At 42.0% G+C, this 23,478-nt stretch overlaps 1 protein-coding gene across 5 annotated transcripts in view; it reads right to left on the reverse strand.

Annotated features, from left to right (window-relative positions):
* Positions 1-5,922: 5,922 nt before the first annotated feature.
* PSEN1 (presenilin 1) overlaps positions 5,923-23,478 on the reverse strand; it is a 58,033-nt gene continuing 40,477 nt past the window's right edge. For 3 of the 5 annotated variants that reach the window (XM_045015534.1, XM_045015533.1, XM_045015530.1), the window contains 5 exons: positions 22,632-22,730; positions 19,170-19,256; positions 16,047-16,220; positions 10,657-10,775; positions 5,923-10,223 (listed from right to left, as the gene is read on the reverse strand). In XM_045015534.1, coding sequence (XP_044871469.1) covers positions 10,068-10,223; positions 10,657-10,775; positions 16,047-16,220; positions 19,170-19,256; positions 22,632-22,730 — 635 coding nt within the window. In that variant the 3' untranslated portion in view covers positions 5,923-10,067. The remainder of the gene's footprint in view (positions 10,224-10,656; positions 10,776-16,046; positions 16,221-19,169; positions 19,257-22,631; positions 22,731-23,478) is intronic. The other 2 variants (XM_045015532.1, XM_045015531.1) reach the window with 2 other exon arrangements.

The following is a 23,478-nucleotide window of genomic DNA, read 5'->3' on the forward strand; positions in this document are numbered from 1 at the left end:
ATTCCAGCATGATTAGGTAGACCCTGACAAAGAACCAGTTAATTCATAGCCCTTTTACAAACAAATGATGTCATCACCAATCAGGGCAGGCCTTAGGGAAAATGGCACCTTGGGCAAACTTGTATTTTGGTGCCCCCCGCCATCACCCTGACCCCTGCTGCCTCCCCACCCATCCCCCCAGACTCCTGCTACCTCCTCCAGCCCCCCACCCATTGCCTCTGACCCCCACTGCCTCTCCACCCAAACACTGCCTTTTCTCCTCAGGCACCTCACCCATCCGCCCTGGGTCCCTGCTGCCTCTCCCGTCTCCCCCCTCCCCAGTCCCAAGCTCCCGTTCCATGGCCCCATGCCCCAGGCAAACCCCTCTCCTTGCATCTTGACCACAGTGCCCCGGGCTGTGACCCACCTGTAAGGCTGGCCCTATTGCCAATTATTAACTTTAGCTAAAAACCAATTTGAGACAGCTCACCTTTATTTCCAGTCTTAATCCAGATAAGAGTTACAACCTCCTTTCTTCCCAAGGCTTTTCCTCCCCTCCTTCTCGCCGATGAACAGTTTTTGCACCTGGGTTCACATAGGCCCTAACGTCTGAGGTAACACTGGGGAAGAGCCATGTTAGTTCATTTAAAGACAGATTTCTTTTGTCTTATTTAAAGCCATCTGCAGTCACCCCCATGTCAGAGGCCTTCTTTTTAGAAATTTCCCCTTATCTCATGAAGTGATTTTTTGAACCAGACATCCTCCCTACTTCATTCCGCCTGGCCTCTTAACTCATTATTTTCAAGGCCTTCCTTCTACTTGCTACTCAGGGCCTCTCTTTACAACATATATATATTTCCTTAAGGAAACTTAAGATAAAATATAAAATTCAAGAATTAGAGTTATCCTACAATATTTGTGCCCCTCACCTTCTCTTCCCACCACCACCACTTCTTCCTCTCAGCTGCTGCTTCCCAGCTTGGCCCAAACAGGGAGAGTAGAGGTCCCTCGCAGGCAGCAGCAACTACAGGACATTTCTAGGGCCTACCTGGATGTGTGACCTCTCAGCCTGACTGCAGGGATGTGTAACAAGATGGCCAAATGCCTAGGTGTGGCACAGCCTGTGTGACCCTTGGCAGCCCTCCGGAAAAACATGAGTTTGGCAACCCCAAGTTACAGGGCTGGCTCTAACTTTTTTGCCGCCCCAAGCCAAAAAATAGAGCGCCGCCCCCCCCAAACGCCACGCCCGCCCAAGCCCCCCGCCCTCTCCAAGTGCCACGCCGCCCAAGCCCCCCGCCCTTCCCGAGCACCGCGCCGTGCCGCCCAAGTCCCCGCCCCTCCCGAGTGCCACGCCACCAAAGCTCCCCCGCCCCTCCCGAACACCACGCTGCGCCATCCAAGTCCCTGGCCCCGCTGAGCACTGCACCGTGCTGCCCAAGCCCCACCCACCCCAAGAACCGCGCCTCCCTCCCCTCCCAGGCGGGGCCCGGCCAAACAAAAAACAAACAAATAAAAACCCTCCAGCGCCGCCAGGCTGAACCAAAAAAACCCGAGCGCCGCCCCGCCCCAAAGTGCCGCCCCAAGCACGTGCTTGGTCGGCTGGTGCCTGGAGCTGGCCCTGCCAAGTTAGATCAATGAGCAATCAAACAAATCACATTTTTCTACAGATCTGCAAGACATCAAATAAATCTTATCGAATAGATGTTTATGATTAATAAAATATTTGAGACTGAAATGCTAAAATGCTTTTATCACTTTGCAAATCCACTCGGGGAGGAAGTAAGAAAAGGGTTGGATGATAACTGATTGACTTCATACTAATGACACAATCCCACCAACAGGGACAGAACGATTGGCTGGTCTTTATGCAAACCAAATGGTTTTATTTGTACAGGTAAAGCATGCATCCTGCCAGGGGCTTGTCTCAGGCTTCAGAAAACACAAAAATGAAACAAGGTATATAGTGAATACAGATACAGACAAAACATACTTTCTTACACATACAATGCTCAGTGGATTACTTAACTCCAGCCTTCCATGGAGACTGCAGTGGAACTAACTGTAGTGATTTATTAATGACTAGGCCTCAGTTCTTACGCTCAGAACCAGAACTGCCAAACCTTACTAACTGGGAGGAAAACTACCTCAATCTTGGATTCCTAGGTTTTAAGTCATTCCTGGTGGCAGTGCAGCATTTTGCAGTGTGTTTCAATGTGACATTGAACCCCCCTCCCTGCCCTTCAAATTATGACAGCTTTATAGCCATGCTGATCTCCAAATGCAGCTTTAGATGGCGTTGCCCCTTGCAGAATTTGAAAAGTTTTCTGCAGGTTTCTGATGACCCTGCAGTCACAAAGTGGTAATCTAAAACAAACAAACAAGCATTCCCTACTTTGCAGCTAGAGAGTACATTTATCCAAATATATCGAGGCACTGCACAAAGAGGTATTTCAAATTCACTTTACAGACTGAGTGTAAACTCTTGAGGGGAGAGACTATCTTTCTGTACGTCTACCAAGCTTTTATGGGTCCCAAAATCCCTGATTGGGGTCTACAGACACTACTACAATATAAATCAAACAGGGAAAACAAAACACAGAGGATGAAGCAATTTGCTCAAAGATGATTCTATTTCTACCTCTGCTATTGGCAAACTTAGGTTTCTTTCTTCTGTTTAGTTCTCCAATCCCTAGCCCATATTGCCTCCAAAAGGGGGCTAGTAGATTCACATAGTCATAGCAGTGAGAGGTCTGTCCTATCACTTTCATTTTGCATTGTTTCCCTAGTGGCATTCTTCCTATTAACCCTTTGTAGAATCCTCGCTTCAGGAAATCCTCATCAAATGGTATCAGACTGGACAGCAGCTTTAAGACAATAATATCTCTTCCTGCTGTTGTCTCTCTACTCCTCTCTCACATAACCTGCCTTGAAGATCCCAAAGTAGATAATCAAATAACAGCTTCAGCTCCACAGGAAGTGAGATTAAAGGATTTATTGCTGCTATGGCAACAGCCAAGTTCTACAGTCCTTAAAATAGTTTTGAAACCTTAGCAGATAACTGGGAGTTTATCTATGACTCACCTACAGGATTCAGTACCAGTTACCCAGAGCCTTGACACTCACTTTATAAAAAGAAACCCTATTATAAAATGTAACACTTTTTCTTTTTAACATGTATTTTCATCCTGCACTTGGAACTCCCTGTTAATTGATGCTGAGAATAGAAACAGTGGTTGGATCCTTAATTATGGCGCTCTGATCACAGCTCTGTAAATAATATTTGGTGGGAGTTTGGCCCAGATATTTTACATTGAGAGACCAGCTCCTGTCTCAGTTCTGTGCTCCATGTGGTGCCTGTTTCATGTCCTGAGTTGGGAACAAATCCCCTTTGCTGAAACTGAATGTGACAGTAAGGTAGTGAATAAATAACCAAACATGTAGATACAACATAAAGGCCAGACACCGCCATCTTTGTCAAACCTCCCATTGGCATCTGTGGATGTTTTGCTGTGGACTAAAGGTTGGGAGTAATCCTACATTTATATCCTGGTGCACTGACCATAATTGAAAACTGGAATTAGGCCCTGTGTGCCAAATAAATTTGATACCTATGCAGGGGGCCCTGGTACTTCAGGGAATAACACAGATACTAACTGAGGGAGTTAGGACACTTCTCTTTGGGGCAGATTATTCCATGATGGAGTTGTTCGCAATGTCCTCTGCTGCTGCAGCATCTGGCATGGACTAGAAGGACCATCGGGCTTATATGGTATGACAATTTTTATGCAACAATTACACTGGAGAAGCAACAGAATTCAGCTTGTGCAGTCTTCTGAGGAGTGTTCTCCTTGGTGTTCAGCCATCACATCAATGAGCATGGAACCGTGCTTAGTTGTGGCTAGTGCTAACCAGATCAAAAGGCTAAACAGCTTAGTCACTGAAGTTTGAGTTCAGAATCTCCTCTTCTGACAAGGGGAAGTTCTGTCGAGTAAGATGTTGCCCTTTTCACATTGTTTACAGACTAAAATTGCACTTAAAAAAACCAAGAGTACACAGAAATTATCTATTAACGCCACCTGAAGACAAATTAAAAGCATCACCCAAATGTAAATGCAGTTTTAAAAATAGTAAAGGCCCCAGTTCAGACTTGGTGTAGCCTTACCGAAGACTAGTATTTATTTATTATAGCACCCACAATATACCAAGCACTTTACAAACAATGAAGATGGATGGTCCCCTGCTCTGAGCTGAGAAGTTACTGCCACTTACAGCAGATCAGAATCTGATGCTAAACTTTTACTAAATTCAGTCACCTCTCATGCCTCAGTTGCAATTTCCCAGCAATTCAGAATCTAACAATGTCTCCATTGCAGGCAGAGCAGCCCTTTCCATGGTAATGGAGGGATGGCAAAATCTCAAACATCAATGCAGAGTAATCTCATGTTACACAGACCAAGTGATTATATTAAAGAGGAAGGGAGTAAGAAAAGAGACTCAAAGTGAAGCAGTGGATAAGTTGTTAGCATTTTACTTTGCAAACCCTGAGATTTTAGAATGGTAAAGCAAGTATTCTCAGTTCTGTATTTAAAAAGATACACATTTCAGCAAGACAATACTTCTTAGAAAGACCCAACAGCCTGAATTAAGTCCGAAGTCTTCATTCTAGAGAAGGTGCTGCCTCTCTGAGCACTTATATGTAACCTTGAACGATCCCAAGATATCAGATCTTAAAATTGGGACATTATTTAAAACATCCCTGAAAAGTTATTAGCTAGAATTTCTCCCTCTCAGGCCTTATTTGGTTGGATTCATGGTGACTATGATACCAGGCTTTATAGGCAGAAGCATACAAAAATAGTACCAATAGTTTGTTTTTTAAAATGGAACATTTCTTATATGTTAAACAGAATGGAAAATTTCTTACCAATACTTTCCTTTCTGCAGCCCAGCATCTCCTACAATTCTGGACATCTGAGAAATAGCAAGCCAAGAACAGATGTGGGGAGGGTTATAAAACCAAAGTTCTGAAGGAAAGAAGTACCCCTTCTTTTGGTGAGCTTGCTCAAAAGTTGGTATTTATTTCTGGGCCATTCCCTGCAGAACCTTCAGGCCAAAGGAGGCCTCAGCGGAAGACAGAAAATCCACCTTATAGTGCTTGGTTAATGAAGGTGTTAGCTGTAGACCATATAGCTGCTGTGAGAACGCCAATGAAACCCGTGCAAACACTCTACAGACCAAAATTATGTACTGAATCATTCTTGAGCAGCTACATTTGAGAAAGTCTTAAGCTGCTTGTGGACAATTCAACAACAACACAGCTAATTTCATCACAAATTATTTACTGAGTTCTGTTCACAATTTGAGTTCCAGTTTCTATTTCAACAGAGACAGGACAAATCCCAGTAAAGGAAACCTCAGTTTCCACACAACAGTGGTAAAATTGACTTAAATTTTCATCACTCAATAGGAATAAAACTGATGTGTTACAGTTTGAGGGGTGTAAGGCTTTCCCCCCACTCTTACAGCTGTGAAATCAGTATTCAGTGCTGTACATTTAGATGCTGTTTGTGAGGGGATTTCTTCCCGCGTGACCTACATAAATGTTGCCTGACTACGATTATTTTTGCTGCATAAAACATCCTGAATTTCAACGATTTTATATAGCTTATTTCACGCCTTAATTATGTCTCATGTGGGTTACTATAATTGGTTTTGACAGATTCTCCAAATTAATATGAAAGGAAGCTTTAAAAATGTGTTTTTATGGGACTCTAGTTTGAAGAAATTATTCCTTTGGGAAATAAGAGGCTTTTAAACATCTCTTTAAGACAAGATTCTTGTTCTTTAAATACTGAAGCTAAAATCTGCAGTGCTTAGGTCCCCAACAGAAGTTTAATGTTTAATATAATCATATTGAAACCACGACAATCAGCAAAGTTAGGATCCATGCATTCTTTATTTTAATGATTAGACAAAGGAAAATTTGCAATAATCTATCAAAACTGTATCTTATCAAGAATTGGAAAGGTGTTTAAAAAACTTATTCACATTCAATTCAGATTATGTACAAACCAGTGTCTGTAAAAAAGAAAACAGCAAATTCTTGAGTGTAAAATAATCCAATTCTAATTCATATTCCAGCATTTCCAATGACCAAACTTATGCTGTAAAACAAGATACTACCATAGTGCAGACATGTTCCACAGTCTTCATTATACTGGTCTCAACAGCATAGCTGTCAAAACAGTCCCCCCCGAACCCTCTATTATGTATTTTAAGTGTTTTGAGAAGTTTCCTAACACTTCATCATCCGTCCAGAAATTCCACTCAAATGTAGTCCAGGATAATTCTCCCTCACTGTGGTAATGGCAGAACAGTTGCCATGTATAGTACTAAATGCATGGTCTGCTTTTTACTCCAAGGAGGTTAGCCATTTTCAGCAGAGTTCAGCCCTTGAGTATTTGGCTTAAAATCAGGATTTGCTCCTAGGACAGTTTGAACATGGTGCTCTACACAAGCACCTAGACCTCCAGACTCACCCTACGCTGACTACATCTGAACGCAGATGCACCACAGTCAGGAGCTTCCAGTTATTTATAGTAGCAGCATTCAGTATAGCCATGAAAATAATTCCCTATTTACAAATATCTGTTATAACTAACTATAACTCTGGACTAAATCCAAAAATAAAAGCAATGAGGAAGAAAACACATGGTATAAATCCAAGCGGACATTTTTAAGCACTCTTACAACTCGATGTTTTGGTTTATGACATTTTGCAGATGAGTAGCCATTAAAAGAGACTAATCACTTTTGAAAGTTTGAAAAGTAGGGAGGCTACCAAAGATGACAGAATTTAGTCTTGAAGCCACAACAATTACTGGTTAATCGAATGTGATAGACATGTTTGGAACACAGAGGAGAAAGATCCACAGCTACTGGGATAACACAATAAAAGCTAAGAGCTTCTGCAGACTAAGGTGTTGTCAATAGTGTTCTAATTTAGGAATCAATAACCCCCCTCAAAGAGCTATAAAATATACCAGAAATCTCTGGATTATACAAAGTAACCCAGATTGAAATAATCCAATAACAAATTAGATGTGTATTTTTATGGAAGGCTAGAAGAGAAATTATGACAGGGCTTAACTTCATACTTGTGCATTAAACTCCCAAATCCAGGAAATGCAGGATGAACACTATTCTTAATTAACCCTTCTGGACCAAGTACTGAAGTGGTCTAGCATCACAATATCGTATTCAGCACATGTGCTACTGTACTTCAGTGTAAAAGGGCAAATCCAGGAAAGAGTTTCAATCTTACTTTTGCATCTCCTGGCTGTAGCAAGTGTACTCAAGGCTTAATGTTATTATATTGGTGTATAATCTCCACCATAACCTTCTGTAACATAGCTAGAAATTAAAACTTCAGGATGGCAGAATTTTAGGCAGTGGAAGACTGGCAATTTAAATGTTTTGAAGATTCTGAGTTGTTCTTCAAGGGCCAGATCCAACACTCACTGAAGTAAATAGAAAGGCATTAGATTGGGCCTTAAGGGAGTCAGAGTTCCAGCAGTGACTATTTCAAACAAAAGATAACCTCTGCATGTTACTAATAACTCTGTTAACGGAGACTTGGCTCAGATGTACAAACAGATGATAGCGGTACCAACTTTTGGCAAGCCTTTTCTATATAAAGAACGAGCAATAGTTAGAATGCCCAACAACAACAACAACAAAAAAAGCTGAATTTCTCAGAGATTAATGCTGATGAGAGGATCAAGTAACAACAGTAAAGAAAACTCAAACTGTAGAAAACTTTGTATTAAAGATCCAATTTTAAATGAAGTTCCACTCAAGTAGTATCTGGGACAGTGAACTAGTCCTTACAATTACACAGGCAGTTCTGACCTAGACAGCCAGAATGAGGTACCAAGATGTGGTTACTTTATTAATGCTATCCATAATGAATTCAACAGGCAAATGCAGCCACTACCTAGAATGCAAATACTTTCAGATTAGAAGAGTGTGTGCACCTTATTTGAGGTAACTGCCCTGATTTCCAGATGCCAACATTCTGTGACTAGTAGAGGTCACACTGGGCACTACACAGAAGTTCCCAAGGACATTAAAGATGAGGCAATTAAAGAAAGCAAAGCCTTCTTGGGATGCAACACAAATGCAAACACCTCAACATGTTACCCAGTACTCAAACAACAACTTGAAAATGTCCATGAAGTCTCAGTCCTATTACTACTCCATGTTTTCTGAAGTTGAGCTCTTTCTGGAGGGGAAAAAGTTTGCTTCAGAGGCTCTGTTTATATTGGCTTTGTCCATTAGGTGTCTTGTTTAGAAAGGACTCCAATATTAAATTTACATAAGCTGCAATGCCATCAACAGTCAAACCTTTCCATCCACTCTATGCTTCATTGAGCTCAGCTGCACCAAAACCAGGCTCTTCGCTTGCACAAAATGTTTTTCTCCAATCTCATCCTCCCAAAAATGTCCCATTCTAAAAAATGTTCACCAAACACCAAATCATTGTAGTTTTAGATAAAGAACAACAACAAAACAAATTAAAGTGGGGTTATTAAGTTTAGTTTCAATTTTTCACTTTGTATAAAGGCTAACAACCCATAGGCCTCCTTTCAGCTGTTCTGGGACTCTCTTCTCCCTTCTTAAGCTTCTCCAGGTTTCTCCAATTTTGTATTCCATCATGCCTCACTATAACTGGGAAAAAAGGCCATACTTTTTATTTCCAAGCAACACTAAGTGATGTCTCACTTGACTAATGAATATTCATTTATCAATACACTACATAAAATAAAATCACTTAGCCTGAAATAACCTTGAACAGCTGATACTAAAGCTTAACATGTAACAGAGAAGTCAACTGACTGTTACCTAGGAAAAACACTGCCTTTCATTTTAATTTGCTGTAATCCAGATCCTTCCAACTATATGTTTTTGGAGAGAAAGGTCTGAAGGAAACAGCAGAATGCTACTAAAAATAACCCTCCATTTCTCTACACCTGGCAACAGAAGGTTAAAATCCTGGAATGCTTTGGATGGAGATGCTGCTGCAAATGTCTGCCTATTTCATATGCCCAAAGATCCAGTGGGGGAGAACGGGAACTCAGAGCAATGCAGTCCTGTGTGGCAAATTGCCATCTAAAGGCAGGGTTTGAATTGATGTTATTCTAGCAAAGATTAGCAAGATGACAAAAATAAATCCAGAAATTGTCATGTAATTTTAGTAAGGAAAATTTTAGAGTATTAGTCCTCCAACCTTTTACAAGGATCCATGTTAGGACCTCATGATTGACTTGTTCCAAACTATTCAGTCCAAGCCTTGGTAGCTACATTAGAAATTGGCAGCGGTAGTACAGGATGCACGCTCTGTGCTTGAGAATGCAAAAAGTGTTAGTAAATTTGAGAACAGGCTCTTGTTCCAGTGTGAAAATAAGCTTTTGGACTTATCAAAACCAACACACTTAGGCACAGAGACTATTAAGGGGTGGAACTCTTTTTAGGAGAGACTATTCTTTCTCCTTTGGTCCCATTGCTGCAATACCTGGTCTTTTCCTAATGAGTCAAAGTGGGGTCAGGACTCAACTGGTGAAAAACATTGCTTTGAAGGTTTATATTGGATTGACTCTCTTCAAATGGTTTACATGTCAAATCAAACAGAACTTTGCTAACTTCCTTCATTTAACCTCATGGCAGTGCTAGGTGTCTTCAGCGTTGGGAAAATATCAACCTATACCCAGGGCTCACGTTGCTGGTAGAAGCATTAGCAGCTTTTACACAGGCGGTCCTTATTACATGTTTATCATTTAGAGATTGCTTATGACATAATGGCATCCAAGTTAGTCCATCCATTGAGAAAAAACCCTTTTTACACAGAAGAATAGTATGGTACGCAGTGCAGTAGCTCAGGAAAACATGGGAGGAAGTTGCAATGATTCAGGCCAGAAATCTTGAGCATTGAACTTCACTGTCATGTGAGGACTAAGTAAAAATCCCTTTTTCCTCCCAGATTTTCTAGAGTCAATATAAATGTCCATAGAATATCAACTTCAACTGTGCTAGATATAAAACTGATGGAATGCTAGCTGGTCCATAAAGGGCTGCACCAAGTTATCTGTGGCAAAGTAGAAAACGAGCCCAAAGGTTATGGAGATTGGAAGAGCTGGTAAAGCCTTCTTAAAGATGGCAAGAAGTAGTAGAGTAAGGCACAGACCCTGGAAAGAAGAACAAGGAGATGTTACATGGTAAAATTCAAGCCAGCAAAAATATGTATTACAGAACAAGGGCTGACAAAAGGGCTGACAAAAGGGTTGGTCAATAATATTCTTTTGCTTTTCCACACTGAGTGCTATTAATGTCAGGATTACTTACTACACAAAGTAACTCTCTAATGAGCCCACTCAGTAAAGCACTGAAATCAATGGGACATAAACATGAACTTAGGTGCTGTGCTGAACTGACGCTTAAGTGACTGATCCTGTTCCAACTGAAATCCACAGCAAAACTTGAAGTTTAAGACCAGGACGGCAAGATCAGGCACTGAATAACCAATATGCAAAATCCCAAAGGAAAATATACAACAGCAGCCCCCGGGGTCACTGAAGAATGCACTGAAATATCACCACCACCACATTACATTATACTCACAATTAGTATAGCTACAAAACAGGCTAAAGTTGTGTTCCAGTCTCCACTTGCTGTTGCTGAGGCCTTGCCAACCAGAACACTGTAGAAAATGAAATCTCCTAAACCGAGCTTTACTCCCCCTGCAATGGTAAAAATATGGGAGTGTTACATAAAGACCCAAAACAACTCGCACCAACAGCCACAACAAATGACTTCCGTTGCACGTATCTGACAGAATAATCCAAGGGACCAATAGGACACCCAAAAGCAACTAGCAGATTCTTCTTGGCCCTCCTGCTGCAGAGCTGTTCCAGTCTCCAATACATATGAATGATACGTCGCAGCTTGCCAGTACACTTCACTGTATCGAGTTATAAACAGATTAAATGTCACAAATCAAACATAAGAGAAATTTGTTTTTATGCACACCCCCATTTTAAATTAAGTTAGCAAGGAGTCGAAATGGGAGGCTGGGAATCAATGAGAAGTAGAATTTTTTCAGAAGCTGTTTTAAAGCAACAAGGGAAGAAGCTCTTACTGGCATGACTATCTCTACCAGATAAACACTGATATCAGGAAGTGGAATCTAAAAGGGAAAAATGAATAGAATACTCAAAAATAAAACGTTCTGGAAAAAAAGGCTAGCCAAAACGCACTTCACAGAGTTCTACTATGTAGCCTGTAGCTGATTTCATCTTTTGTACAGAGGTGTGGCGAGCAAAAATGGCAGGTCCCAACAGAGTACTCCATTTTGACACAAACAGGGGTCATTTTCAACATCTCTAGAGTAAAAAGGAGGACCTCTGCCCATTTGCTCCACTTTATGCAAATTAGTTGAGGTCTTCAGACTCCTAATAATTGCCAGTGTGACTCTGAATTGAGCAAGTTTGGATGTTCCTGTTATATTTGTTATAGATCTAAGCCACTTTCAATTGTTTCATTTTACAGCAACATTTTGCCAAAAGACTATTCCTACTACCCTGCCTAGCGGGCAGATGAGTCACTTGTTATTTTGCAGTTTCCACTTACATATCTTCCAGTGCACAAACCAACATCCAGCAAAACATTCCAGTGACCTCTTGTGTTTCCTACAGAATCCTTTTTTTTTGATAGCTCTGAAAGGCTCTTTGTGTAATTATGATGCATCTTTCAGATTAAATGGGTGTTTGTGGTTCTGCAGTACATGGACCCTTCAAAAGTGCATGAGCCAATGTGCTCGTTTTTATGGTAATTACCACCTCGGCAGGGAATTTAGTAGCTTAATATCCAATTAACAGCATTTCTGTAAAACAGAAGTAAAGATGATTTCCTGTATGTTTGTTCTACTAAATAAGGCTCAGACAGTACCATAGCTTTTTCAAAGCCTCCACGTCAAGGCTGTCAAAACCCGGATGGTGGGCAAGATCCAACCCCTTGGATACTCTCATCTAGCCCACAGCTCCCTTCGTCTCATCAGTGCAATCCAGTTCTGGACTCACTCTGGAGGAACCAAGGGAGAGCTGGAGATTGAGTGGGCACCTGCTGAAGAGGAAGAGCTCAGGAGTGAGCTTATGCCTGATTGGCCATATGCAAGGAAGCCCCAGCCCCCTCTACCTCACCTCAGCATTCCTCCTCCTGCTATGGCAGCTGCCTTTGCATCTTCTGCCACTGGAACTGAGCCCCATTGCTTCGGCGCTTCCCTTGCCCCTCAAATTGTTTCTGCTCATCCTGGCCTAGTGGGAAGGGCCCCAGAGCTCTGCTACCCTAGATGAGGCACAGGTGTTGTTCTGCCCTGGGGAGGGAAATCTAGGGCTCCTCTTCTCCGAGCAGCTGCTCTCTCCTTCTCTCTTCGCCTCCTCTTGTCCCCTTCTTCCCTCTCCCTCTCCTCATCTTTCCCTCAGGGTTCCTGATAACCCCATCAAGCCCTGCAGCACCAGGTTTATGGGAGTGGGTCCTCCTCTTCCCACCATGAGATCCTCAACAGTTCCCTTCTGAACTCAAAGGAGTTCCCATATCTTAACCATTCCCCACATTTATTTTTCAGCCTAGGTCTACATTTAAAAATTCGATCAATCTAGTTATGTCGCTCAGGGCTGTGAAAAATTTTGCACCCTGTGCGACGTAGATAGGTCAACCTAACCCCTCTGTGTAGACGCAGCATTCTTCTATCAACCTATCTGCTGCCTGGATGGATTGACTGATGGATTATCTACATCGATGGAAAAACCCCTTCCATAAAGGTACAAAGGGTTTATGCTAGAGCAGCAAAGCTGCAGTGCAGTAGCTGTGCTGCTGTAGTGTAGACATACACCTCTACCCCGACATAACATCACCCGATATAACGCAGTAAAGCAGCACTCCAGGGGGGCGGGGCTACACGCTCTGGTGGATCAAATCAAGTTCGATATAACGTGGTTTCACCTATAACACGGTAAGATTTTTTGGCTCCCGAGGACAGCGTTATATCGAGGCAGAGGTGTACTTCATTCATATGCTGCTATGGCCATTAGCTGGATGAAACTCTCTGCATCCCATCAGCACTGATCTTTGATTTGCAAAGTGGTCCTTCATTCCGCGGGGACTCAGCATGGCTGCCCCTGAGCCTCTGCTAGCACAGGAGCAGGGTGTTACCGTACACCCCTTCCACTCAGTTCTTGTCCATGTTCACTAGAAATTTCCTGTGAATCTGGGAGGACTGCAGCTCAGGCTGCAACAGTGTGGGGAAAAAACTCCTAGTCTGCCATTAGACAGACAGTCCCATGAAGGACAGACTCCAGAAACCCTTTTCTTTACTACCTCTTAAACCTCTATGGTGGTTTCAGCTCTTTCATACTGTGAGACAGACAGTCCCAAAAAAACAGAGTTTGAGTAACTCAAGATTACTGGCGAGGGCAGGGGAGAAGAGATTGATTAAAACAAAAGAAACAGACTGCATAAAATAGCTAGTCTTAAACCTGGTAAAAGCCAACTTAGGTCACTACTGGAAATCAGCAGCACCTTATACTTCTCATCTCCCTGGAGTCCTTCAGTACCACCGCTCAGGTTACTCTGATCTGTTCACTCTGATCTCCCCTAAGACTTAACCATTATGTGTTTCCTAAATTCATTCAGGATCATGTTCACTGCTTTGGACCAGCTCTTTTGGTTCCTGTTTATCCTGTAAGAACTATTACAGTTTGGAGCGTTTAGAATGTGCACACACACAATAGGGTCTCCCAGCCCCACTCCAACATCTCATTTACAAGTATAGTTTCCCATACTCCTAAAGGCCATGCTTTCTCATGTTAATTTTCTTGACTTGGAGGTGCCAATCTAAACATAACTCAGTCTGTCTTTAAAGAGACAGGTTTTTTTTTTGTTTTTTTTTTATAAGTCACCCTTCACTTTATTGTACTCTATCAGCTATGAAGCACTGTCAAATTAACACTGATCTGTCACAGACGATACCAAGCTAGATGCCAAGTGAAACACTGCATGGCAGCACATTCCAATCCTACTAGATTACCAAGGAGTATTAACAACATTTATTTTAATTCCTGGTGGCAAGGTTCCTTGTTAAAACTAAAAAGTCATTTCGGAAACAACTTCTGAATATCCAAAACATCCAGAATTGCATCTACTATTCAAAATTTAATTTCTTATCATATTGGGAAGCTTTAATGAAAAATGAAGTATTTGAAAATGAAAAGAATTATGCAGAGTTAGGACTAGCAGTTGTCCTGATCTCAGTTCTAAAGGGCTTTCAAGAGACAGCTGTAGAATGAAATTGATGCCTTAGTTACTTATCACTGACTACAGTGATTAATAGGGTAACCAGACAGCAAATGTGAAAAATCGGGACAGAGGGTGGGGGGTAATAGGAGCCTGTATAAGAAAAAGACCCAAAAATTGGGACTGTCCCTATAAAATCGGGACATCTGGTCACCCTAGTGATTAATAACCCAAGCTCCAGAGACAGATGCTAAACTTTAAAGGAAAAATTCAGTGGGAACCTTACTGGATGCATCCAGTACAGAATTTGTTCACTTACCTTTATTAGCAAAGTGACATTAAAAAAAAAATACTTAGAACATCCCAACTCACTCATAAAAACACAAAACTAGTGCTTTGCAGTAACAGACTGTATCACTGCTTGCTCTGCACAGTGATCACTGCATGCTAAAACAATTCTCTCTCAAGTCAAGTCGTGTTGAACAGTAACTTGACGAAAAAGGGAGTGTTGAGAATGCTGTCTTACCATGCTGATGATATTAAACATTTAAATACCGTTGCAGTGTATTAAACGCTCAGTGATCAGGGCAATGGCTACAAAGCTACTGCCACACAACGTGAATTTCCCAACATACTTCTAACAAGTTATTGCTGGCTGACAAGTATGACCAGCAGCACTGTAAATATGCTCCTATAACTACTGATTGTAGAAATAGAGGGAGAAAGACACACATCTTGGAACAATTTATTATTTTCTTCATTTAAAATACCCACGGGGGCAGGGAGAAAAAGTGCCTACAGCCTGGGATAGGAGTCTAACAGTTACTTTAAATAACAAGCCATTCAGAAAACTATAACTGTCTACCAACACAGCCAGTCTACACATAAAAGAATTAGGTCAGTTGTTAAAAGACTAAAATACACTTCATCCCCCTTCCAAGACCCCTGTGCCCCTAAGTGTCCTCCCCAAAAGCTCTAGCAAAAAAAGAGGCTTTGCAGTTCACTCTGAAGGTCAACAGAGATTTGGGTTATTTTGGAGAAAGGTAGGCAGTAAACACCAAAGATGCTGTTATGAAATACACCCTACTAACATCCTACCACTATAAACAAGTGCCTTCACTGATCACAACTATGGCAATAACACATGGGGAGAGAGACGGCCTGCCAGACAGGCAGGTTTGAAAATGCTTAGTGCTCTACAGGTCCAACACCACCTTAAATTCCACCTGGAAACGAAAAGCCTGCCTGTGCAGATCCCTGACTATTGATGTTATGTGCTCAAATGTGAGACACTGTATTTAACAAGCAGGCTGCTACAGGGAAAAAAAAACAAAAAACAAGCAAGCAAGCTGCAACATCCCACATTGAACTTTGGTTTCTAATTAGACCTAACATGTAGTTTTGTGCAAAGTGTACTGCGGTATTCTAATCTTGAGGTGACAAAGGCATGGATCACAGTTGAAAGGTCTGTATTCAAATGGATGACAATCTCTGACCACCAGTGGATTGAAAAAAGCCATTCAGGTCATTGCTGTTATATGATGGTTTAAGTCCATCCAGTCCTGTGAAGGTCATCAGGTGGGTCAACATGTCCTAATCACTGGGGACTTTTCAGCCTGTCCTATGTGTACTATGTAAGTAACATATGAATGAGTAGGCACATTATCTGTAGCTGACTGAAAATCAAATGTACATTTATTCAGTCTTGGAACGATACTTACTTTCTTCTGGGTCCTCGCTGGCTTGGGAGTTACTAGGGAGAGCCTGAACAACAGCCCGGGATTCAGGAGTGGATTCAAGGGGCCCTATTCTGCTATCCCTTTGTTGCTCCCATTCTGGATTGAAACCTCCGTCATCCATGTCAGCACCTTCATTCTGAATCTGGTTCGCTGCAGCTCAAGGGAAGAATATAATAATATAAAACCTATTTCAAAAGTGTTTCTCATACACAGAGACTCCTGTTAATACAGTAAGTCACATCAGTTAACTGTCCTCCTCTAGTCGGCACTGGTGAGACCTCAGCTGAAGTCTTTAGGAAAGATGTCGACAAACTGTAGAGAGTCCAGAGGAAAGCAACAAAAAATGATGAAAGGTTTAGAAAACCTGACATATGAAGAAAGATTAAAAAGACTGGGTATGTTTAGTCTGGAGAAAAGACGACTGAAAGGAAGGACCTCCAAATATGTTAAAAACTGTTATAAAGAGGACTGTGATCAATTGTTCTCCATGTCCACTGAAGGCAAGACAATAAGTAATGGATTTAATCTGCCACAAGGGAAATTTTAGGTTAGATATTAGGAAAAAAACTTTCTAACTATTAGGATAATTAAGCTCTGGAATAGGCTTACAAGGGAGGTTTTGTAATCCCTATCACTGGAGGTTATCTAACCTGTTTTTAAAAAACACCTGTCAGGGATGGTCTAGGTTTACTTGGTCCTTTCACAGCACAGGGGCCTGGAATTGATGACTTTTCAAGGTCCTTTCCAGCCCTTTTCTAACATAAGAATGGCCATAGTGGGGCAGACCAATGGTCCATCTAGCCCAGTATCCTGTCTTCCAACAGTGGCCGATGCCAGATGTGTTAGAGGAAATGAACAGAACAGGGAAATTTATCAAGTGATCCAGTTCCATCTTCTGCTGGTCAGAGGTTTAGGGACACCCAGAACACGGGGCTGCGGCCCTGACAATCTTGGCTAACAGTCATTGATAGATTTATTCTCTGTGAACTTGCCTAATTCTTTACTGAGCCCAGTTCTACTTTTGGCCTTCATAACATCCCCTAGCAACAAGTTCCAGAGATTGACTGTATGTTGTGTGAAGAATATTTCCTTATGTTAGTTTTAAAACTGCTTGCCTATTAATTTCATTGGGTGACCCCTGGTTCTTGTACTATGTGAAGGAGTAAATAACACTGTAATTCACTTTCTCCACACCAGTCATGATTTTACAGACCTCTATCATATCCCCACTTAGTTGTCTCTTTTCTAAACTAAAAAGTCCCTCATACGGAAGCTAATAATTTTTGCTGCCCTTCTCTGTAAATTTTCCAATGTAATATAGCTTTTTTGAGATGGGATGATGTGAATGGCAGGCAATATTCAATATGTGGGCATACCCTGGATTTATATAGTGACATTAAGATATTTTCTATTGTATTATCTATCCCTTTTCTAATGGTTCCAAACATTTTGTTTGCTTTTTGACTGCTGCTTCACACTGAGCTGATGTTTTTAGGAAATTATCTACAATGACTTCAAGATCTCTTTCCTGAGCGGTAACAGCTAACTCAGTCATTTTATATGTACAGTTGTGTAGTGATGTGGGACTCACCCGTGCGGCGCCTCCTGCTGGTGTCTTGGGAACTAGCTACTGCCAGTCATCATCAAGCCCCCACTCCCTGGGGCAGACTGCAGTGTAAAATCCACTCATCATAGGCAAGGGGGTTGGGACCTCCTGCCTTCCTCTGCCACCCAGTACCTCTATGGGCCTTGGACCAGGCCCTGCAGGCTGGGGAGTTGCCAGCCTAGAGCTCCCTTGCTCCTCTGGCTCTCCCCAGCCCTGCTTCAGTTCCAGTACCCTTTCTGCAGGGAGCCAGGCCCTGCTCTCTCCCAGCCTGGAGAGAGACTCCTCTTGGGCCTCTGGCTCACAGCCTTTTTATACAGGCCAACTGTGGCTGATTGGAGTGTGGCCCAGCTGTGGCTGCTTCCTCAATCAGCCCACCCTCTCCCAGGGCTGTTTTAAGCCCTTCAGGGCAGGAGCGGGGAACCACCCCGCTACAAGTGGGTATTGTGTTTTCCAAAGTGTATTACTCTGCACTTATCAACAGTGAATTTCATCTGCCATTTTTGTTGCCCAGTAACCCAGTTTTGTGCAATCCCTTTGTAACTCTTCTCAGTCAGCTTTGGACTTAACCTTTCTGAGTAAGTTTGTATCACCTGCAAATGTTGCCACCTCACTGTTTATCCACTTTTCCAGATCATTTATGAATATGTTGAAAAGAACTGGTCGTAGTTCAGATCCTTAGGAGGCGGGGGGAGTCCGCTATTTACTGTGAAAACTGATCATTTATTCCTACCCTTTGTTTCCTACCTTTTAACCAGTTACCGTGAGATGTGTTGATGCAATATGATGTTACAGCAAAATGTCATCACATTATATCATGATCTGGCATGACAACATGAGGACATTTTGTCAGCAGAATGTCTTTGAATCTCTCCAGTGAGACAACAGCTCTATACCACAAGCTCACTGGATGGGATCTCTTAGAAAAGGGAAGAAAGCAGAACCCACTCAGTGTCGTAGAGAAATCTGTGAATGGACTATCAGGAAACCTGATCAAATCCTGCCCTTTCAATGTGGCCTTACCATGGATGTTGCCTTACCACAACTATCCTCTGCACTGAACTGAGCTCAGTCAGTACTTGTTGTGGAGACAAGTCTCTTAAATAGAAACCATGAGTTCCATAATAATGAATAGCTGCAAGAATATTAATTGCATATTAACTGAACATCATTTGCAGTTAAGAGAGATTATTTCTAGTGGGGCTTTCGCTCTGAGAGAGTGGAGAACCATTTGTTGCCCTGTCTGTGCAAAAAGTGTGTTTAAAAAGCTCCATCTGAAAGCAGGGACAGTTCTCTATGAAGTATCAGAGGAATAGCCGTGTTAGTCTGGATCTGTAAAAAGCAGTGAAGAGTCCTGTGCATGCATCCGACGAAGTGGGTATTTACCCACAAAAGCTTATGCTCCAATACGTCTGTTAATCTATAAGGTGCCACAGGACTCTTTGCCGCTTTTCTCTATGAAGATGTTCTACAATAAGATAACATGCAAAAGAAATCCTCACCTTGTTTATCATAAGTGGAGTTTTTGGAAGCTTTCCGTTGGGCTTCCGGGTCTTCCTCAGCCATGTTCACTAGCCACATCATTGTTGCTGTTGAAGAAAAGACGTTGGCCAACGTGTCAGAGGACAAACTGTGGTGTCAGCACTGGGCTATCATTTCTCTGCTGCAACTATCTTCTGTCACAGGCAGTTTTACTTCCTTTTAAAATACTTAGAAGCATACTAATAGTTGGGATGAAGTCAGTTTCAGCTACAACACATCTTCTAGATCTGACTGGATACAGACTGGTCATAACAACAGTCAAGTTGCAGCTGCCTTAGAGATACAGTTTCCCATTAAGAGTACACATTAAAAACTGTACTGATGATTCTCCTCCTACTCTCCTGTGCAGAAGCAACCAGATTTTCATTTGGAAGTATAATGATTGGTATTGAAGTAGCATCAGTTTACACAGGCAGTGCTAGTAACTGTATCTATAGAAGCTATTTTTCTTTTTAAAAGGCTGGTCACTTCTCCTATTCTTTTACAATTCAATTTTATTCAATTTGAGTTGTTTATTTGTAGTTCAAGTTTGCTGTTTCCCAGCCCTAACTTCCACTTCTTGGGCATATAGAAGGGCTAAGACAGCTATGGGCAGATGTTACCAGTACAACAGAACTAAGATTGTGACAGGTAAGTCAACCCTCACTTCATCCTACCCTTACCTCCCCGCCATTCCCCCACCACCACACCCTTCTCTCCTAAGCAGCCAACTGGAGTCTACAACATAAGACATTTCTACTGTGCTTGACATTTTAATACAGACGCCCCCCGGGTTACGCAAACCCAACTTACGCAAACCCGCACTTACAGAAAAAGTTCCATAAGCTAGAAACAAGAGGGGTTTTTCTGGGGCATAATTGTCAGATATAGGTTTCTGACTTACGCAAAATTTGTGTTACGCAAGGCGTTCCAGAACGGAACGCTTGCGTAAGTCCGGGAGCAACTGTACAATGATTTCTGAATTAACATGATATTTGCTAGGTTTTCAGGACATAATAGTATCCCAAAGCTAGTATGTATGGAAAATGTCAGTGGTGGACACCCTAACAAGTCAGATCTCCAGGTAACAATCTGTCTGATGAGTTGGATATCATCACATATATCCCACCCTTCTATATCTGAGATGGCAATATCCAGGTAATAAACTTCATTTATCATGCACTTCTGGCCAGCTTTTAAAACACTGATCTTTAATGTTAAATTTTTTTATTTTGGATAAAAACACTGCAGTTCCCCTTAAACAACCAGAGTCTTCCATTCATTGTCAAAGGATTTTGGATTCTTTATAACTTGCCTTCTGTAGAGCCTTTCAGATGATCTCAAACAGTTTTTTCCCCCAAAACAAGCCTCACAACACCCCTACGAGATAGGTACTGGCCCCATTTTATACAAGACAACTGAGGTGGGGGAAGATCAGATAGCGAGTTAATGTCAGAGCTAGGAAAAAGACAACTCTTGACTCCCTGTCAGCCACAAGACCACAATCCCTCCCACAATTGTAAGGGGTCTTATGTATTTCAACACTACAAGAGAGCCGACTGGGTAAGCGGTTTAACCAGATATTCTGAACTTCTCCAGTCTGAATAAACAGTGCTTAAAAAGCTCTATACACTCCCACTAGCCAGAAATCAAGATGAGCAGGAATCCCCAATAGTGAGCTCCATGGGTGATGCCCTGGTGAGAAGTCCAGCCTCAGCTGCTGGTAAGGGAGAGGAAGTTAGCATTACCATAGCGGACCTCACCAGGAGGCTCAGGTTTTTTTTAAATCAGCTTCTGTCTGCTGGGTACCTGATTAGTCTAAAATATGGCTGCTGGAAGGGAGAAATAACTCTCTTCCCGCTATCCCAGAGACTCTTAGCTGCTGGAGGTGAAAGTGTGTGTCTGGTACTTTATCTTCACCTGGCATTTTAGTTTCAGTCCTCCTCCTCTTTCAACCCAGAGCTTTCCTGAGCAGCAGCAAAATAAAATTTGTTGATTCTTGACAATTTCACTGCTGCTCCCAGGATTATGAACAGCAGCAGTGAAAATGATCAGATCTGTGCTAGTTTTACATTACTGCTGCTTACTAGAGCTGGGCAAATAACTGATTTTTTTGGTTCTACTTGAGCCAAATCTAAAAACTTGGAAAAAATGTTGGTGAATTTCAACCCCAAAAGGTCTTGTTTCCAGGCATTTTTAAAGGCCAGATTCACAAAACTGCCAGAGGTAGCTGTGGTTCTTACCTTATAACTTTTAGCTGAATGGTTAGGGCATTCACCCAGCATGGGGGAGACCTAGGAACAATTCTCCCATTTGCCTGATATGGAGCTGGGACTTGAACTTGTGTCTTTCCCCACACTCAGGAGAGTGCCCGGACTACAGAACATCCTGGGACAGGTGTCTCTCCTGTTGAAGCTGTCCCACTTTGTATAAAATACTTGAATAGTTATTGGAACATAGAGAGGAAATAAGAATCACTCTATAGCTCAGTGGTTAGGGCACTCACCTCGACCGTGGGAAACCGAAGTTCAAATCTTTGCTCCAATGCATAATTATTTATACAAGGTAGAACAGTTTCAACAGGAGAGACTGAGAAAGATCATAACATTATATCCCAGAATACACCAAAATATAGTCCAGTGGTTAGACGGGGGAGGAGGAGAGACCCAAGTTCAAATCCCTGCTTCATATCAGCGGAGGGAAGGATTGAACCAGGTTTCCCACTCAGTGGGTGAGTACTCTAAGCACTGAACTACAAGTTACAAGGTGGGCACACCGCCTGCCCCCACACATACACTTTGTGAATAAATCCTAAACATGTTTTTGGGTTAAAACTAGTCTGCAGATTTGTGTCAAAATTGCAAATAATTTCTGGTTGACAAACTACGAGCAAAACCAGAAGCAGACACACCCAGAGAACACAGAAGCAATTCACGTTTAATGGGTTATTCCTTGCAACCATAAGCTAGAAATGTAATTTTTAAAAGTCTGAAGAAAATCTATTTCTTGTAGGAATACATGGGATAGGATCCCCTCGCTCACCAACATGAGCTTCCCCCTTCTCTGTAGCAAGTAGATTGTTTAAGCCCTGCAAATGGACAAATATTTCTAAACAGAAACAAAGCCTATCTTAAGCGTGCTAGATTCACGTTCTACTGATACTGTTTTGGCCGGACCAAGATCCTTTACCCTTTTTTCCATTTTAATTTAAAAAGAACAATGTGTGCTGTTTTTATCTTGGAATATCTTATGAAGAACATATTCCAGGTTTCTGAGCAAATGGCAAATGAAAAATTGAGGCCCAAGGAAATGAAATGTGATTTCTAGCTGTGCATACAACAGAACATATTAAAGCAAAGGAAGCCAATGGGATGATTACATCACCTTTCCTCAAGGTCAGGCAAGAGATTACAAATCTAAAAGCCTTAATGAAATATACTTACAGGAGTAAATAAGTGCTGGGAAGAGTGTTTCATTTCTCTCTTGAGCTGTTTCAACCAACATACGAAGAGGACCTTTAGGACATAGGACAGCAACCAGATCTGCAGGGGAGAGCACACAGAAAAGATCCTGTACTACAATATTACAGATTTGGTTTTTAAAAAGTTTTTATGTGAGAGTGGCTGCAGGGATTGGTAATGGGATACCCTCTAGGATGTTGCCTGGAATATAGACCAGGTTAATGAGTTTGTCTCAGTCCAGTTCTCAGTGATAAGATACAAGTCCAGTGGATGTAATTATTTGAGGTAAATAGAGTTGATAGTTTATTATATCTAAATTATGTGGCAGGGACCCACCCCCCTTCAAGCCGTTTCCCCCACTCACTACATTCCTCAATTCTACAGCCACTTTTAGTGTCTGGCATACAGAGGTGTCAGTGCGTGCCCCACTCTTGTGCACTGTAGGAGGTGCACAAGTGGGAGACTGACTGGTCAGAAGTCTGGGCCTTTGGCATAAGCACATACGTTTTCCATGTTTAACTTCTACGGTGTGCAAGCGCATAGTTCTCTTTGGTCCCTCCATGTTCCCTGGGGTCTGTTGCCCTCCACCTATTTTAGGTACTTACATGACCCCCATCACTGCAGTAATTGAGTGCTTCTTTAATGTATTTATCCCCACAACACCCTTATGAAGCAGAGTGGTATTATTATCCCTGCATCACAGACTGAGAACTTAGGCACACATGCTGAGTGACATGCCCATCCTCACACAAACTCTGTGTAATTGAACCCAGGTATCCTGAGTCCCACAACAGCGCCATTACCACTGAACCATCCCTGCTGGCTCCAG

Source organism: Mauremys mutica, chromosome 4 (genome assembly GCF_020497125.1).
Source record: "Mauremys mutica isolate MM-2020 ecotype Southern chromosome 4, ASM2049712v1, whole genome shotgun sequence".
Lineage (NCBI taxonomy): Eukaryota > Metazoa > Chordata > Testudines > Geoemydidae > Mauremys > Mauremys mutica.